Source organism: Planococcus citri, chromosome 5 (genome assembly GCF_950023065.1).
Source record: "Planococcus citri chromosome 5, ihPlaCitr1.1, whole genome shotgun sequence".
Classification (NCBI taxonomy): Eukaryota; Metazoa; Arthropoda; class Insecta; order Hemiptera; family Pseudococcidae; genus Planococcus; species Planococcus citri.
The window spans coordinates 3468050-3487662 of record NC_088681.1 but is presented as its reverse complement, the minus strand read 5'-3'; the positions used below and the strand labels follow the sequence as shown (position 1 = coordinate 3487662).

Genomic DNA, 19613 nt, shown 5'->3' with positions numbered 1-19613 from the left:
AAATGATTTTATAGGTTTCGCAGTATACGAAGGACAGATGATGGGCTGTTCCAAAATTATACCTAGTTTATCTAGGTCGATATTGTGTTATTATTTTCTTTCCATTTTGAGAAAACAGCTGCGTTTGGTAAAAACCACAACACGATTAAATTCTAACTCGGCACTTTGGTTCGTATCTATAGTCGAAACAAAAGAAAACATCTTTTGAATTGGAAACGATTTTCAATTTTGTTCACGTATCTTGGAAGCCATCGGGGCTATCTCATTTCGAGTTTACGATAAGTGAATAGATGTGGTATACGATATGGTATAGCGTTCACCGAGCAACGTGCTTTTTCCACACAGTTCGACTATATTCGTACGCGTACGTAGACACACATACGATCGTATATTTCATTGTTTATATTAATTGCTTAAGGTGTTTTAAACGTTTATTCGACTCGTCTCGCGAAATAGCTGCCATTAAAATGAGCCCCGTTGTGGCAGCCGGGCAATTTCGTATGCTTATTACGAAATACTCCTCATCGTATACACGAGTATATGTTTAGTATTGTGTGAAACCGTAATACTAAACGATCCGACCCGTCGGTTTTATTGCGAGAAAATTTTTCATTTTGGACGTGACAACGACGACGACAACCATCCACACAGACGAATAACAAGAAGCAAAAACAATATCCAGAAAGGGTGTTTTTTTTCCGCACAAAGTTCACCGTCTCACTGACTCTTTCTTCTGAGGTGAATTCTTATAATGATTTCGATAAACCCGTCGTCGTTCGACGTTTTTTGCAACACTTCACACGTGCTACCGCACACGCAAAACGTATCGAAAGTGACGAATTACCTTCGTTTTTACCTTCGCTATTGATGCTCTTCTTAAGTGCTTCGCAACTTGGATACGACTACGAGTATATTTTACTTTACGTCGCTTGTCTTTTCGTTTGCTTTTATTTCCTTTTTTCCTCTTTTGTTGGTTTTATTTTTATTTTATTAACTGCGTTATCCGGATACTGATTGACGTTTAGGATGCGGTCAGAAATAGAACAGAGAATCGCCTTTTTACTTTGGATACCTACGTACGTGTCGGATGAATTTGAAGGCTTACGGACTCTCTTATTGACCAAGAGTTTTCAATTTTTTTTTTTTTGGTTTATTGTTTAGGGTTTCATTGTTCTGAAAGATTTGTTGATTTGCGAACTGATACAATTTTTTTCTTCATATTTCGTGGTGAAATTTCATTTCCCAAGAACGTGTTTTTTGATCGGGGGGTTCTGCGCCAGGAGCAAGATTTTTTTTTTTGAAAGAATACTATCAGATCTTCCGTAATTTTTTCTGAGAGATTCTGCGTCAGGATCAATTCAGAATTTACTTTTCAATTTTTCCATTTCAAATTAAATTCGAGTTGGAAGCATAAAATGTCTCATTCCTCACTTTTTTCTTCAATCAAATATTAGACTCATTTTTACCCCCCTCCCCCTCCATAAAAAGTCGACATTTCATTTCCTCAAAATTTTAATTCATTTAGGCAAAAATTATTCGCCAAATACGAGTAGGTATGCATAAAGGTTTAAAGTAATTGTGTTAGCTAATTTTCAAATTTTTTTTTTCATCTGCTTTAATTGCTTTTTTAAGAATCCATCATGTTGAATAAAAACAGTGGTTCAAGTACGAAAATGTGGGAGCATTACCTTAAATCACAATTTCTAGCTCGAGCGAAAAAAGTACAAGAAAATCTCTTTTATTTGAGAAAATTTTCGAGAATTTGTTAAAGATGGGGAAGAGTGGATTTGGGGTTTTTAAATGTGAATTGCTATGGTCTTGAGCTTGGAGGCTGAGAGCATAAAAAAAAGTTGAGTTGGAGTCAGCAAAAAGTATTGGTTGGGGGGCAGCAAAAATTGGACTGGTCCAGTGCAGTAAAAACCCAGAACACGCCCTTGGATGTTTGTCTTCATTAATAAGTAGTCCTCTGGAGCAATATTGCACCCCCCTGTCGATCCTCCAGGACAACTTTTTTCTCAAAGGGGGAGTCCTAAGAAACATTTCTAGCCCTTGTACTCAAAAAAAGTGACCCTACTCACAAAATGGCGGCCATTTTGATTGGTAGTTCAGCCGAAATCGCAGATTTTGCGTTTCAACATAGGACTTGCACAACATTTTTCAAACCGTACAGAGGTAGATCGAAAGACCATGCAAAAATTCATCACGTGTGAGAATTTCAAGTACCAAAGTGCGTTTTTCGATTTTTGGTGAATTTTTGAAAATCAAAATTAGGCCAAAAATGAGTGGAAAAAAATCAAAATTTTATCAAATTGACCAAGAAAGCTGAGATTTGGGATATACCCTATTTTCGACATGCAAAATCGATTAGAAACTGATTCAAAGCGTTTTGAGCTGTTCTGGAGCTTCCAGCAGATTTTTAGAACTCGAAATTCCCACAAAATTTCCTCAAATAGAGTTGGATAACCGAAATTTACTCTGCAAACTAATTTCAATACGCTACGAAGTCAACTGCAGGAGGATTTCGAGTCGTTTTGAAGCCTCCAGCGATTTTTTGAAAATTACTGGGGCCTCCAGCAGATTTTTGAAACTTGCGATTTTCCCAAAATTTATCAAACGGAGATGGAAAGTCGAAATTCGTTCTGCAAACTAATTTCAATACGCTAACGAAGTCGACTGCTGGTGGATTTCAAGTCGTTTTGGAGCCTCCAGCAACTTTTTGAAAAGTTGTATGGCGCTTTTTGGAAAATTGAAATTTCCAAAAGTAGCTGGAAATTTCAAAATCATTTGAAACCACTATGTAGTCGACTTCATATCGCATTGAAATTAGTTTGCGAAGTAAATTTCAGCTTGCCAACTCCATTTGGTAAAATGTTGCGGGAATTTCAAGTTTCAAAAAATCTACTAGAGGCTCCAGTAATTTTCAAAAAGTCGCTGGAAGCTCCAAAATGACTTGAACCCACCTGAAGTCGTCTTCAGAGGGTGTTAAAATCCAAGTGTAGAGTAAATATTTTCAGCTTTCCATTTTTATAAAATGTTGTAAAAATTCAAAGTTTAAAAAAGTCTGCTGGAGGCTCGCGTAATTTTCAAAAAATCGCTGGAGGCTCCAAAACGACTTTGAAATTTACCTACAGTACTTCGTAGCGCATTGAAATTAGTTTGCAGAATAAATTTCAGCTTTCCAACTCCATTTCGATGAATTTTGTGGAAATTTCGAGTTTCAAAAATCTGCTGGAGGGTCCAGTACTGCTCAAAACGGTTTGAAACAGTTTCCAATCGATTTGGCAGATCGAAAATAGGGTATACCCCAAATTTAAGCTTTCCAGGTCAATTTGGTAAAATTTTGATTTTTTCTCACATTTTGACCAAAATTTGATTTTTGAAAATTCACCAAAAATCGAAAAACGCACTTTAGCACTTGAAACTTTGACAGGTGATTAATTTTTGCCTGCTCTTTCGATCTACCTTTGTACGGTTTAAAAAATATTATGCTCGTCCTATGTTTGAACGCAAAATCTGCGATTTCGGCTGACCTGTCAATGGAAATGTCCGCCATTTTGTAAGTAGGGCCACTTTTGTTTTTGAGGACAAGGGCTAAAAATGTTCCGTAGGACTCCCCCTTTAAGAAAAAAGTTGTCCCGGAGGATCGGCAGGGGGGTGCAATAGATCCTTAAGGGGGCTCCTCGACTATTTTTTTTTTGCCGAAATCAGCGAAAAATCATTACATTTCAGAGATATTCCAGAAACGCTCTATTCAATCGTAAAAATATCTTCAGATTCGAACTCAGGACACCGAAAAACCATGAAATCGATATACATGACGATTTTTTATCATATTTTAAAGTTTACCCCCTCCCTCCTCCTTTGTAGTTCCACAAAAGCTCACCTTTCATTCCCGAAATTTAGGTAGTAAGACCAAATGTCGAGTTGGTTAAATGAAAATGCCAAATATGTTGGCTTCCCACAAAGGTGCACTTGGCAGCACAATAATTGGCTCAACAGACAACTGGGGGTGATTTCAAGGACATGAAGGGGTGATTTTTGAAAATCTGATAAAAACTCGAGTTGTATATCGATTGCTTGGGGTTTTGGGGTGCTAAATATGAAATTTACAACATATTTTCATAAAAAAATTTTTTTAGCTGGAATCCAACCAACTTTAATTTTTTGTAAGAAGTATTTTTATCCAAGAAGATGAAAATTTATCAAAACACAGTACGAAAAAAAAAAGGGAAAACTTTAATTGAACGACAGATGAAGGGAATTGCACGACAAGAAAATCCCACGACAAAATCATGTTTTTGAACGACAGTGTCAGAATTGATGTAAAAAAATGGATTCAAATCACTCCATGAAATGAGATAAAATATACACTTCATCCCCCTTCTCATCATCTACAGGATCAAATTCAATTATTTCTACGTTTTGTCAACTTCTTTCGCAACATAAAACCACAAAATAAAGACAAGTTCACATTACAATTATTTAAAGTAGCCAAAAATGCAACTTTAAGAGTTCAGTTGGCTTTCTGTATTCTTTCCAATGAATTTTTTGGAATTTTCACCCAATCAAAACAGACTTCTAAAGATAAAATTGCTGCAATGTCGCTAAATTTTGCGTTAATTCTCAAATATTTCAAAAACTTGCGTTTACATTGTAAAAATACCAACAAATTCGAACTCAGCACCCCCAAAAACCATGAAATCGACATACATGAAGACTTTTTATCATCTTTCGAAATCCACCCCTTATTATTCCACAAATACCCCCTCCACCATCACAATCACCCTAATTTCACATAAAACGAGCAAATGTCAAGTAGGTTTTAAAAGTATGAAATCCGTCAATTGTCTACAAAAATGCACTTTGTTGCATATGAAATGATTCAAAATACCACTGGGGGTGGTTCAAATGATATAAGAGGGGGGTCAGGGGGTGGATTTTGAAAATTTGATAAAAAGTCGAGTTGTATATCGATTGCTTGAGTTTTGAGTTCGCTAAATCCAATACTGGCGATATTTTTTCAAAAAAATGAATTTTTCAATGAGAATTGAACCATTTTTACAGTTCTGTCAAAATGTTGATGACTGAGAACTTGCAAATTCATGCTAACGCAGAATATAAGTAAAATTAAATATGAAAATTATTGTGAAAATAAATTTAAAACGTCATTTTCCATTTACTGTCTACCCCTTTCTTCCTCCAACCACCACTTTCCAACCCTTCGAAGCATTATATTGAATTGCTCTCACATTTTATCAATATTGTTCAAGATAATAAACTGAATTAAATACGTTGACTGGCTACAAATGTGCCCTTCGTATCACATTAACTGACTCAAAATGCTGACAAAGGGTGGTTTAGATGACATAAGGGGGTGGTTTTTTGTAAAATAGATAAAAAGTCAAGTTGTATATCATTTGCTTGGGTTTTGAAGGTTCTGAATCCAAATCTGGTAATATTTTTCTATATAAATGAATTTTTCAAATATTAGGTACTCAAAAAGATAATCTGACTGCTTACATCTTTTTCGATAACATTTCCAAATTATCTACAAATTGGCAATTCAACAGTAAGTAATTCCTTTAAAATTTTATAACTTTGAATTAACGTTCGTGAAAAATGAAAATTTTCAAAATGGTGAAAGGATAATTGGAGGGGGGATGAACGATGAGGTAATATTTAGTGTCCTTAGCCTGAATTAAATTTTTTCGTTTTTTTGGCATTTCAATCTTACATTGTAAACCTCTTTTCTCTGCCTCTTCTGAGTTTTGCTGAAACGCTCGAAAAAGGAAGAAGAGACGATGAAACCCACACACACACTTGAACAGAGAAATAGCATTGAGTAGATACACGAGGGGGTGAAATTAAACCCCAATAGGTTCTAAGTACGAGGTCATCGAAACTTATAAGTTCAATTACAAGATTGAACGATGACACCGAAGAAGTCTGAAAACTAATAAATTCATTTTTCATAAATCTCGTCGAAATTTTCCAATTTTCATACCCATTCATAAAACAATCTCTCTGGCGTAAAAATACACGAAACTTTCCCTCTTCACTCCTCCACCTGTCCCTCTCTTCTATATTCGAGCGTATTTCAAATAATATAATAAATGAACTCGTGGCGTTTTTTTCGTCTCTTTTTCTTTTTTACTCGCTGTATACGCGGCGAAGAGTAGAATCGGTTCACCATGAAATAGTGAGCTCTGTAATCAAGAATAAGCCAACGATTGTACATTTTAATTTAAATTTTATTCGTATTTATTCTAACCGAAAGTTGATTCTTTTTGCAGAAAGTGCCGCAGTAGATGGAGTAAACGTGAACGTGAACGCGGATAAAGAGCCGGAATTCAGCGCGCCAATTAAAAATATTACCGTACCTTTGGGACGCGAAGCGGTGTTAACTTGTTCCGTTACAGATTTAGGAAATTACAAGGTAAATAGAAATTTAATTTAGATTCTCGTTTTCCTTATTAGTATCGCCCGGACATTTTAATGCGGATCTGTTACGTTACGACACGACAAGAGGAGATACGACTACGACTACGACGACGAGGACGACCGACGTGCGAGGATTGGGGGTATGGCGGATGTGCCCTTTCGGGTAATTGTACTCTTTATATACGTCTGATGCGGTATACTCGTATAAAACATTACATCAATTTGAAATTTCCAAAACCAGCGGATGAAATATGTTTCGTCTATTGTGTGTAATGCGTATTGTACGTGTAGCTCTCTTGCTCTTGCTCATCCACCGAGCCCGGGTGGTTTACCTATTCCTAGAATATTCTAAGATTTCAGCTCCGCTAAACGAGGTATTTATTCGCTAATAGTTACACGTTGAAAGTTGTTTGATGGAAAAAGCAGCATCATAAAGGAAACAAGCAGCACATCCCAGCTTGTCTATAGCATATCGGTTGTGTAAAAATATCCGAGCTGGGTGTCTGCTTTAGGCATTTTCGCTTGGAAATAATTTAATGAAGCGTGAATTCGTTTACGTTGTTGTTAGGAATAGGAAAAAAACTGCAACGTATTATGTACCTACTTCGTTATATACCGAATCGATTTAATAACTTAGTTTGAAAACTAAACTTTACATAGACGTAGTATAAGTAATCAAGGTATTGTTAAAATTTACCATCCAAACAACATCTACTCGTAGAGCCGTATATAGTGCCGAATATTAATTGATGATGATGTAAAATTTCGCCAACTGATAGTGTTTGCTTTGGTAACATTTTCTACCTTCGAGGGCTCACCAACCCAAATATGTTGCTGGCTGGCGTTTTCAGAGAGATTTTGCTCGCTACATCGCGTGCTAGACGATCTAAAATACATATTAGAAGAGGGAGTCGATAAATATACCCTACCTGTGTAAAAACTTGCTGTATAGTGATTAATCCGTACCTACTTATATGTGTTAAGTTCGTGAAAGTAGGTACATATTTCGTCTCTTAACTCGAAGCTAATTATGCAAATAACTGATGAATGGTATCTATCAAGTACGCATTTTTTTTTGAGCATTAGGTGATTGCCAATTTCAAAAAATGGAGAAAAATACCAAAAATTCATTAGATTTAGGTTTTTGAAATAGGCGCAAATGTGTTCGAAAATATTTCACTTCTTTCAAAAATTATATTTTTTGATAGTAGGTATAATTTAATTAATGAGAAATATTCCAGAAAAAATGTTCAAAACACGAATTTATCCTAAAATAAACCAACCATTTGCGGAACAACACTAAAAAAAGGTCTTGGATTTCGATGGCAATGACCTAAATCGACACCGAATCTCAAAAATTATCTTTGGGAACTCGGTTTCAAAAACACGTTGGATAGAAGCTAAAGCAAACAAAAAAAGATTTTTTCGGAAATCCCCCTTGAAAATTACTATTTTTCCTCCAGGTTTCCCTCCGGAGTTGAAATTTATTCGAGGGAATTTTTAGCTTAAAATAAAAGTCTCCAATAATTTGGTAAAAAATCTATTGACTAATTTTTCATTTGGGATCCACCCTAAAGTTCATAATTATTTTGCTCTACAAAGGGAGGTACCTCGACTGTCAGGAAATTTTCTGAACCTGACAAACCCATAGACCGAAAAATCATGCCAGAATCACCAGCCAAAATTTTAAGCACAAAAATGAATGTTTCGATTGTTTGTGAATTTATGAAAATCAAACTTGAAACAAAAATGGGAAAAACAATCAAAATTTAAACAAATTACCTTATACGCCTGATATTTTTGGTACCTATGTAGGTGTACCTTTTTTGAATCACTCATATCAGTTGATAATGGTTTCCTATCGTTGCTCCTGGCGCAGAACTCCCTAATCACGAAATTTCTTTTCGTTGGGGAGCACACATAAGGATCTATTGCACCACCTCCCATCGATCCTCCAGGACACGTTTTTTCCTAAAGGGGGAGTTCTAAGGGATATTTCTAGCCCTTGTCCAAAAAAAAAAAAGGTGGCCCTATTTACAAAATGGTGGCCATTTTGATAGACAGGTCAGCCGAGGACTTGCACGAAATTTTTTAAACCGTACAAAAGTAGGTCAAAAGATCACGCAAAATTTTATCACCTCTCAAAATTTCAAGTGCTGAAGTGACTTTTTCGATTTTTGGTGAATTTTTGAAAATCAAATTTAGGCCAAAAATGAGAGAAAAAATCAAAATTTTACCAAATTGACCAAGAAATCTGAAATTGGCATATACTCTATTTTCGACATGCCAAATTGATTGGAAACTATGTCAAACCGTTTTGAGCAGTTCTGGAGCCTCCAGTAGATTTTTGAAACTCGAAATTCCCACATAGTTTCATCAAATGGAGATGGAAAGCCAAAATGTAGTCTGCAAACTAATGTCAATACGCTACGAAGTCGACTGCTGGTTGATTTTCGAGTTATTTTGGAGCCTCAAGCGATTTTTTGAAATGAAATTTCCAGAAAGTAGGTGGAAGCTTCAGAACCATTTGAAACCACCATGAAGTCCACTTCATATCGTATTGAAATTAGTTTGCGAAGTAAATTTCAGCTTGATAACTCCATTTGATGAAATTTTGTGGGAATTTCAAGTTTTAATAATCTGGTGGAGACTCCAGTAATTTTCAAAAAGTCACTGGAGGCTCCAAAATGAATTGAGCACACCTGAAATCGTCTTCAGAGGGTGTTAAAATTGAAGTGTGGAGTAAATTTTGGCTTTGCAACTAAATTTGGTGACACTTTGTGAGAATTTCGAGTTTCATAAATCTGCTGAAGGCTCCAGAACTGCTGAAATCAGTTTGAAACAGTTTCCAATCGATTTGGCATGTCCGAAATAGGGTACATCTCAAATTTCAGCTTTCTTGGAAAATTGGTAAAATTTTGATTTTTTCCCCTCATTTTTGGCTTAATATACCTTATATGATTTTCAAAAATTCACCAAAAATCGAAAAAGTCACTTTAGCACTTGAAATTTTGAGAGGTGATTAATTTTTGCCTGATCTTTCGATCTACCTGTATACTATTTAAAAAATTTCGTGCAAGTCCTATGTTGGAACGCAAAATCTTTCGGGCGACCTGTCAATCAAAATTGTCGTCATTTTGTAAGTAGGGCCACTTTTTTTTAGGACAAGGGCTAGAAATGTTCCTCAGGAACACCCCCTCTAAGAAAAAAGTTGTCCTGGAGGTTCAACGGGGGGTGAGGGGTTGCAATAGATCCTCATCTATTTGAAAAGTGAAGTTCAAAATTAATCATGCTACATTTTTTTGAAGAGTCTTACTGGGAAAATGCTCCTGGCGCAGAACCCTCTTGTCCCAAAACCTCTGCCTGAAAAGTGAATTTTCTGATCAATCACACGAAACCTGATGATCCAACTTCTAAAAAAAAATATCCATCTTTTCTTGCTCCTGGCGCAGGACCCGCGATGTAAAAACAAAAAGTGAACTTTCAGATCAATCAAGTATTCAAATCGAATTGAAAATCTGATGATCAAATTTGAAAAAATTGCTCCTGGCGCACAACTCTTTCATCGCAAAACTTGTTTCAAGGGATGAATTTTATAAATAATACTTAAATCATGTATGATTCCATTTCAAGACAGAATATCCGTCTTTTCTTGCCACTGACGCAGAATCTCCCCCCCCTCTCCGATCGAAAAACCAAAAATAAAGTTTCAGATCAAGTCAAATATGCACATTGGATTGAAAAAAATATTGCTCCTGATGCAGAATCCTCCCTACATAAAAAATTTGTTCCCAGAAAGTGAAGTTTACATAATTTACATACCTTAAATTTGATGGCATAATTTCAATAAAGAACATCCATCTTATCTCACTCCAGGATCGAAATGAACAAAAAATTGCTCCTGGCGCAGAACCCCCTGATCGGAAACGCGTTTCTTGGAGGTCAAGTTTGAAATTAATCACGTAAAATCTATGAAGACCAAATTTGAAAAATTTCTCCTGGCACAAGACCCCCTCATCATGAAACTTTCTCCCGGAAAGTTCATTTGTGCATTTGCAGATTTCTAACATGAAATCTGCTGATGATTTTTTTTTTCAAGTTCTTATGGGTATATCTTGCTCCTGGCACAAAATCTCTCAATTTGGAAACTGGTTCCTGGCACTTAATTCAATTTTCAGATCATTCACAAAATCTGATCTGGAAAAAATAATATGTAGATATTGATTGATTGCTCCATCCTCCTCCTAGGGCAGAATTTCTCGGTCACGAAACAAATTGAGTAGGTAAACTCAACATGAAAATCTCTGAAAATTTTAAAAAAATGGAAAATTTGAGTTGCTTTTAAATTTTTGAAATTTTCAATCGCCTTCAATTTTCGAATTTAGGTCAATAAAGAAATAATGCAAAAGTCGAAACTTTTTTCATTTTACTTTAAAATTTTCATGCATAAAGCAATGAAGTTCAATTTATGAGAATACTTGAACAGTTATTCGACTTTGAAAAATCAACTTATAACTTTGCCCTTTAGATTTATTATACTTACCTACCTACATTTCAATCGAATCAAAATTTGATCAACTTAGACGCGTCGTACATATAATTTTTTCAACTCGTAAAATGAACTTAAATAGCCAAATATTTGTACAAACAATCCTAATATCACAGCATATTATACGTTATTAACGAATAATAAAATAAATTAAGCACGAAAAAATTTAGCCAACTATTAGCCTCATGCAGAGTTAGTATTTTATAAGCTGAAAACCTAGCTAAATAATATGTCGAGCAAATACTCGAGCTTTTGCAAATTCTTTTCTACGAAAATAAGGTCCCTGATCGCCTTCGAGCCGCCACCGCACAGATTATAAGGCTCGTAAAAATGTTTGCAATGATGAAAGCGCGAGCGACGATAAAAATAAAAATTTTATAACCGTCAATCGTAAAAATATTACGTAGTTTTGGACGCGAAGATCGCGTTTTACCTGCCCCATTTTCTTGCCAGAGGAAATGGTTACTGGCCCTGTATATGTATACAGAGGGGTGGATTTTTTAATAGGTTGCCCGAAAAAGAAAAAAAATACAGAGAAAAAGAAGGAAGAAGTAAAATGTCGATATATTTCGACAACTTTGCTCTTTTTATAGTTGACGAAAGTCTTAGTTTTCATTTTAAATTAGTCCGGATTGAATGGGCACTCGAGGTGCGAACAAAAACGAATCATTGATTGAGTTAAGCTAGTACGCTGAGAGCTCTTTTTTAATTTCATTTCAAAACGACACTTTTGGAATGCTTCTCATTCCTTAACGCTACGTAATTAAGTTACGCTCTTTGTGAAATTTGAATACTTCCTCGAAAAAGAGTAGAGAAAAAAAGGTGAAATATTAATACCGTATTCTATCAAATACTCGTAGGTACTCAGCCGATTCTATATAAGTATTTTTTTTTGTGTGTGAAAAGATTTTTTATTGCTATGTGAAAGTGTATAAGCCTACTAGAAGTGTAGAAAGAATTTTTCCAATATTACGACTTGAAACGAGCCGACATTTTTTAATTAAGTTTACCTGCTTTAATCTTGGTAATTCTATTAAATGGCAATTTTTTCGTTCGACTATCACCTCCATTGAGTTTTTTTTTTTTTTGACGATAATGCATTCTTATCACTCCTTTGTTAAATTTTTTAAATATAGAATAAGAATATGGATCTATGGACCTTGCTATAATTTTTAATCTTATTCGAAGTAGTAATTGCTACCACTTTGGAACTATTAAACCACCCCCTCTTTTGAGTCAATACGACAACTTTTGCATTTTACTGCAACCTACAGCCCGGCGATTACTCTCGAGCCCCCAATCAGGGACATTTTTATAAACCGCGACCCTCTCTCGAACTCGTATAATAAATTAATTTCTCATTTTAGTTTCGGCCAAATGTACACTTAATTACAAACGATAGGACGTACTCCGCAGCGTAGTAGAGAAATCCACCCTTCTATTTATATCGGTTCCGGACCAGCATCATCGGTGTATCGCACAGTCCAACGCTAACTTAATCGCCCCTAAGATAATTTTTTCGTATACTCGTTCCATAAATCATTATGCCCTAAAATAATGTAAATTTTCCAAAACCACGTCTCACGATGAGCGTGTAGTGTATAATACTTTAGTACAACGAGGCCGGACTTAGCAACAGCAAAAAAAAACAACATCCCAAAACGCGAAATCCTTTAATCAGAACGCGATGCAAAAAGATGTGTTTCGATGAAAAAAATAACGTTAGCTTGTGCCTTGCACGTTGATTTTTTGCAAATCGGATCATTATTCGGAACACAAACTAAAAATCTACGTTTGGACGCTTTGCGCTTTGCGAGAGCTTCGAGATTTTCTAAATCCAGCTTAAAGCTTCAAAAATACCGGAGTCGTATTTTATTCCGCAGTTTACTCAGTGGATGGAGAAGCAGATTCCAGATTCGAGGTGCGAGTATACATACATACATCGTATAAGTACCTGTGTTGTACGAGTATGTAATACTTGACACGTTTCGGTGTAAAAAAACGTTTTTAGTCCTCGACTTAGGCCTACTTTACCAACATTGTGTACCTAAAGGAGATGTTTTACATAAATACCACTAAATGCGGTCTATTCAAGGGCACTGTGTCGAATTTGAGTGTGCTTATTACCGTACAACCACAACTAACCGATTGTGAGATTGTTGCGATGGAGATTTTATACGTATGCAGATATTCTTACACCGAATAATATTCTTTCGAACGTTAGATAATTTATTTCCATACCTTTATGGGACTTTACGATTGAACTTTTGATTCTATGTAGATATGGTAGGGAAAGGGAACTGTGAAGCAATTTTTTTGTGACCGATTCTCATTCTAGATTCTTGATATTATGAAGAAATTTCGTCACGGATGCCCATTTTTCGCCTCCCTCATTTTCGAAGGCGCGTACAGCCTCCCTTGGGAGCTGTACAATAAAATTTTGAACACCTTCTCTGCAATTTTAATTCTGATAAAAAGCTCAGAAAAGCACCCCGACTCACAAACAAATTTTAAGCAAAAGTTCTAGTGCAAGAAAATTTATTGTAGATGATGACTTGAAAGTTTTAAAAAAATTGAATTTTTAAAAATGAAACTAGTTAACATCATTTGAAATGCATTGAAAATAAAGTACGAGTAGAAATTTGTAAAATGTTTCGAAAATTTAATAAGAATCAATAAAATTTTCCAATATCCAAATTTCGTGAAATACCTCACATATTTAAAAATTGTTTGTAATTGTCGAAAACTAACGAAATGGGCAAAAAAATAACTAAAAGTTGGACAAGACGTGGATAAAATAACATTAAAAAGAACTCAAACCACCAAAAAAAAAAGCTCAACATGCATCAAATCAGTTAAATTTGCCTGTAAAGCATCGAAAATAAAGTACATACATTAATGTAATGTACTTACCTATAATTTCGTAAAATATTTTGATGATTACTTAAAATTTATATTTTTAGCAAAATGAGCAGCAAAATTGGAAAAATTATCCCACCAAATCGTTGAAAATGGTAAAAAGCTTGCATTTCGACTTTTGCATCATTTTTTTTTGTTGACCTGAACTCAAAATTAAAGCCGATATAAAATTTTAAAAACTTGAAAGCCACTCGAATTTTTTATTTTTAAAATTGTTTAAAAAACTTTGAGAGCTCTCTATTTTGAGCTTACAGATAAAATAAAACCCAACTTTTGCAGAACTTCGAATACACCACGAACAAATTCCTGCCTAACTACGTTTTGTCCGCCTCTCAAATTAAAGAAGCTGTAAACGCACATTAGGGTTTACAGTAAAATAGTTTTTCAATTTCATTAGGTAGAATTTGGTTTGAATTTCAACTTTCAAAAAACTGCTGGAAGCTCCAGAGCTGCTCAAATGGTTTGAAATTATTTTCAAGCGATTCGGAGGATTGAAAATAGACCAACACGAGTATCTAATTTCAGCTTTCTAGATTAATTTGATGAAAAGAAGATTAAAATTCAACCCTTGAAACAAGTGTTGTGATGAAGGGGTTCTGCGCCAGGAGCAGTTTTCTTGAATTTGGTCTTCAGATTTCACGTGATCAATTCAAAACTTGACCTATAAGTGACGATGTTTTTTTTTTTACCAAGGGCTTCTGCGCCAGGAGAAATAGACCTGTTTTTTTTTTTGATATTAAGTACGTAATACGTAGATCATTAAAGTTTATTTGAATATTCTGAAATTCACTCTCTAGAAACAACATTTTTTATGAGGACAAGATTCTGCATCAGGTGAAAAATGTGATTAAAATTTTTTGAAACACTTAAGACGACCAGATTTTTTATATGAATAATCTCAAATCTGCAAACTCACTTTCGGGAAACAGATTTTTTTCAATCCGATCCTCATACCTATTTTACTTAATCTGAAATTAGTCGGTGGGGGGGGGGGAGGAATTTGTGTTAGGGACAAGACGAGATTGATATTCCTTCTCGAAATTGAATCGTAATATTTTACATGATTTATTAAAAAATTCATCCCTTGAAACCAGTATTGTGAAGAGAGGGTTCTGCGCCAGGAGCAGGTTTCTTGAATTCTGTTCGTAAAATTTTACATAACCAGCGCTCGGATATTCTATCCCTAAGGAAACCGAAATATGCGCTTAAATATGATATGGGCATTGTTCTACAGGGAAAATCGATTCCTATACGACTTTACTAATATTCTTGTGTAATATACCAAGAATTATTCACGAACAAAAATGCAAAATAGAGCGTTTTAAAATCACGAATTATCAAAGGAATGAAAAACAATTGAAATAAACCAAAAAAAAAAGTAGGTACGGGTGAGCTATTGCCAGTTTTACAAATTTTGCAGAAAAAAAAATGAAAAATAGCCAAATACTAATATGATACCTACAAAAGTTTGAAATTAAGCAAAATATTCCCTAAAAAATGCAGAAATATGCTTTTATATGCTTTTATGGTGAAATATGCCAAAATATGCTTTAACAAATTAGGCTCATTTTACTTGAAATTTCATGAATCGTGAAGATAATTGAAAAATTCCTTGTCTTCTACGCGTACAAAAAATATGCTCCAGCATGAAAATCCGAGCCCTGTACATAACAAATGTGAAAATTGGATTCCAAAAAATATGTTTTCGATCAGGGGGTTCTGCGCCAGGAGTAAGATGGGGTGGATATTCTTTCTCGAAATTGAATCGTATAATATTTTAAGTGATTAATCAGAAAATTCACCCCCTGCAACAAGTTTTGTGATGAGATGGTTCTGCGCCAGGAGCAATTTCCTCGAATTCCTTCATCAGATTTTCAATTCGATTTAAATACCTTATAATTCTGAAAGTTAACTTCTAGTTTTTGCATCGCGGGTTCTGCGCCAGAAGCAAAATTAGATGGATATTCTTTTTAGAAATTGGATCATCAGGTTTCGTGCAATAAATCAGAAAATTCACTTCTCATGCATAAGTTTTATGACGAGGGAGTTCTGCGCCAGGAGCAATTTTCCTTTCAATCAGATTCTCCAAAAAAATGCAACATGATTAATCCGGAACTTCACCTTCCTAAAAATACGTTTAGACACCAGTTTTCAGATGGAGATGATACTGCGCCAGGAACAAGATTGGATGAATATTCTTTTGAAAAATGAGATCATCAAAAGATTTCATGCGGATAATCTGCAAGTTCTCTTTCATGAGGTTTGTTTTTTTTTTACACGGATTTTGGCAGATTTTCGAGAATCTGGATTTTGGCAGATTTAAAATCCACGACAATCTGCTAGGATAGTAGCTTTTGAAAATGGATTTTGGATTTTACCTGAAGAGAGAAGATTTCTGATGTTTTGAAAGTTTGTGATGGGGATCTAAAAAGTGTTTAAAAAAGAGATTCAAAAAACGTCTAAACACCAGATTTTCGAGAATCCGTGTAAAAAAAAACAAACCTATGGTTTCATGGAAATTAAATTTGTAATGAGTGAGTTCTGCACCAGGAGGAACGATTGGAATCCATTTTCAACCAATTTGGGGTCTCAGAAATAACTACATAGGTGTCAAATTTTTCATTTATGGATTAATTTGTTCAAATTTTAATTTTTTTTCGGCATTTTTGTTTCAAGTTTGATTTTTAAAAATTCACCAAAAAATAAAAATCAAAAAATTCATTTTAGCACCTGAAACTCCTTACTAAAGGGCTAGTATGGTTTGAAGGGCCGAGAGAAATTTTTTCTTGAAAACAGGATTACCTATTTGAAAAATTCTGGCTCATAAACAAAAAATTTTCATGAATTGATTTTTTTACACATAGAGGGAAAATGAAAAATAGGGAGTCATTTTCTCATCCGACGTGACAACTGTAGGGGGGGGGGGTCGGAAGGTAGTTTTGAATATTTGAATCTAATATATACCTATAACATTTCAACAATTGAGAAAATTTGTAAAATAAACAAGTTTGGAAATAGGAACATTTTTTAAAATTTAATTTCTTTTTGAAAATAAAAATCTTAAAAGAATTATTAAAATTTGAATATTGTTTGATTGTTGCTAGCGACGGGTGAATCAGCTATATATAAATAAGGTACCTACATTTTAGTATATGTATGTAGATACGAAGCACCATTATCTGAAAATTCAAATTTCTCGTAATTAATTTCATCAGCATTTCAGAACATTCGGTAACTACGTACGAATTGTATAGACGCGGACAGGTGGACAAAAGAGAGGGGCGGAGAAGAAAAACGAATAGTACTGCAAGTTCCTCGAGATATTGTAGAGATGGTGAATTCGCAGCTCTTTGAATTTACACGACTGATTAAAATTCGCCAATTTTGTTCATCGTTCGTTCGTTCGGTAACCTTAAGGATACGTACGTAGGTAGCTAGAGAGCTAGGTTAGTCAACCTGTAAAAGTAATCCATCTTGCGCTGATGTTGCGAGCGAGAAAGAGCTCATCGCGTGTAAAATATGCATACGCAGTACACTAAAAAGTCGTAAATACAGATGGACTCGATAATAGGAATGTTAATTAAGTTATTTAACGTATTTGAAGCTTTTGTCTGGTATCAGAAGAAGAACACGCTAGGATAGGAGGGGGGAGGGATGACGAGCGACGTTATTGAAGTATACGCGAGATAATACGTGTTTTCATTATAAATGAGATTTCACGTATTATGTATATACTGTACCTTGGTATACGTATTATCTTTTATTATATGTATAGAACAGCATCATCGTCGTCGTCGTCAGTATATAGGTAGAGGTACACAGTTAATAAGAAATACGATATCGGTGACATGGCATCGAGGTACCGGGTACGCGGCGACATCGACATAAGCGTTTCTCATTTCGCATTTTCGCCGTAATCATCAAAAACCAAAACCACACCAACTGTTAATTAGCTGGCAAGTGGTGCATTAAGCTATATACAGCACCGTTCAAATCAAACGTACACAGATTTAATAATGCTAATTCGTTAATATGATTTACGCGAACCGCCCGCTTGGAATTTTAAAAAAATGAAAAAAACTCAACGCCATGCAAACGTGTACTGTACGTATGCAATCCGTTGCACGGCGAAAAAAAATTAATACGGACGCGTTTTTAATTAAATTTATTCGTCGAGCCGACCTCGTTTTATTTTTTTCAAATTTATTCTCCGCCTGTTTATTGCACAGAAAGGTGATGTTCGTAGTACCATTTGTGGCAATGTAGCCAATTTAACCAGGGCTTATTTTCTATACTCGTACTATAGAAAAGTGTTTCTCGAAGGTATCTACGTACTTATCGTTCAATGTGCAACTTTTATATCGATGGAACGTTTAAATGGTGGTTGGTTCCAGTTGTCAATATCAAAAAAACAAAACAAAAAAAAAAGGACAAACATAACCCAAATATTACAGCAGGTATTTGTATTCAATGTTCATTCCGGGTCAGAATCCATTTAGACTGGTGCAATTTGAACAAAACGACGGTGGAAAAATCCAAAGACGCGAGATATTCTCGAAACTGAATTTTTATGCGTTACAAAATCGATAGAAATTGCGCTGAAAGTGGCTCTGTTGTTAAATTAATTCAAAAATGTTCAGTTTTAGTCGAAAAGCCCGCATAAGGATCTATTGCACTCACCCCCCCCCCGTAGATCCACTGGAACAACTTTTTTCTTGAAGGGGGAGTCCTAAGGAACATTCATAGCCCTTGTCCTAAAAAAAAGGGGCGATACTTACAAAATGGCGGCCATTTTGATTGACAGGTCAACCGAAATTGCAGATTTTGTGTTCCAACATAGGACTAGCACGAATTTTTTAAAACGTAAAAAAGTAGATCGAAAGATCAGACAACAATTCATCACCTGTCAAAATTTCAAGAGCTAAGGTGCCTTTTTCGATTTTTGGTAGATTTTCAAAATCAAATTTTGGCCAAAAATGTGGGAAAAATAAAAATTTTACCAAATTGACCTAGAAAGCTGAAATTTGGGATATACCCTATTTCTGACACGCCAAATCGATTGGATACGGTTTCAAGCCGTTTTGAGCAGTTCTGAAGCCTCCGGCAGATTTTTGAAATTCGAAATTCCCACAAAATTTCATCAAAATGGAGTTGGAATGTCGAAATTCATTCTGCAAACCAATTTCAATACTCTACGAAGTCGACTGCAGGTGAATTTCAAGTCGTTTTGGAGCCTCCAGTAGATTCTTGAAACTTGAAATTTCCCTCAAAACTTCATTAAATGGAGATAGAAAACCGAAATTTACTCTGCACTCCAATTTTAACACTCTCTGAAAGCGACTTCAGGTAGGTTCAAGTCGTTTTGGAGCCTCCAGCAAAATTTTTAAAAATTACTGAAGTCTTCAGCAGATTTTTGAAATTTGAAGTTTTTACGGCATTTTATAAAATAGAGTTAGCAAGCCGAAATTTACTCTGCAAACTAATCTCAATACAATATGAAGTAGACTGCAGGTGGATTTCAAGTCGTTTGGAGCCTCAGTAGATTTTTGAAACTTGAAATTTCCCCCCAAAATTTCATCAAATGGAGATGGAAAGCCGAAATTTACTCTTCACTCCAATTTTAACACCCTCTGAAAACGACTTCAGGTAGGTTCAAGTCGTTTTGGAGCTTCCAGCGACTTTTTGAAGGGTTTCATGGCGTTTT

The 19613-nt window shown here is 35.1% G+C and overlaps 1 protein-coding gene across 1 annotated transcript in view; it reads left to right on the top strand.

Annotated features, from left to right (window-relative positions):
• The window catches only part of LOC135846713 (lachesin-like), a 311535-nt gene that overhangs the window by 179259 nt on the left and 112663 nt on the right, over positions 1–19613 (top strand). Inside the window, exon 3 of the mRNA XM_065365955.1 lies at positions 6294–6436. Coding sequence (XP_065222027.1) covers positions 6294–6436 — 143 coding nt within the window. The remainder of the gene's footprint in view (positions 1–6293; positions 6437–19613) is intronic.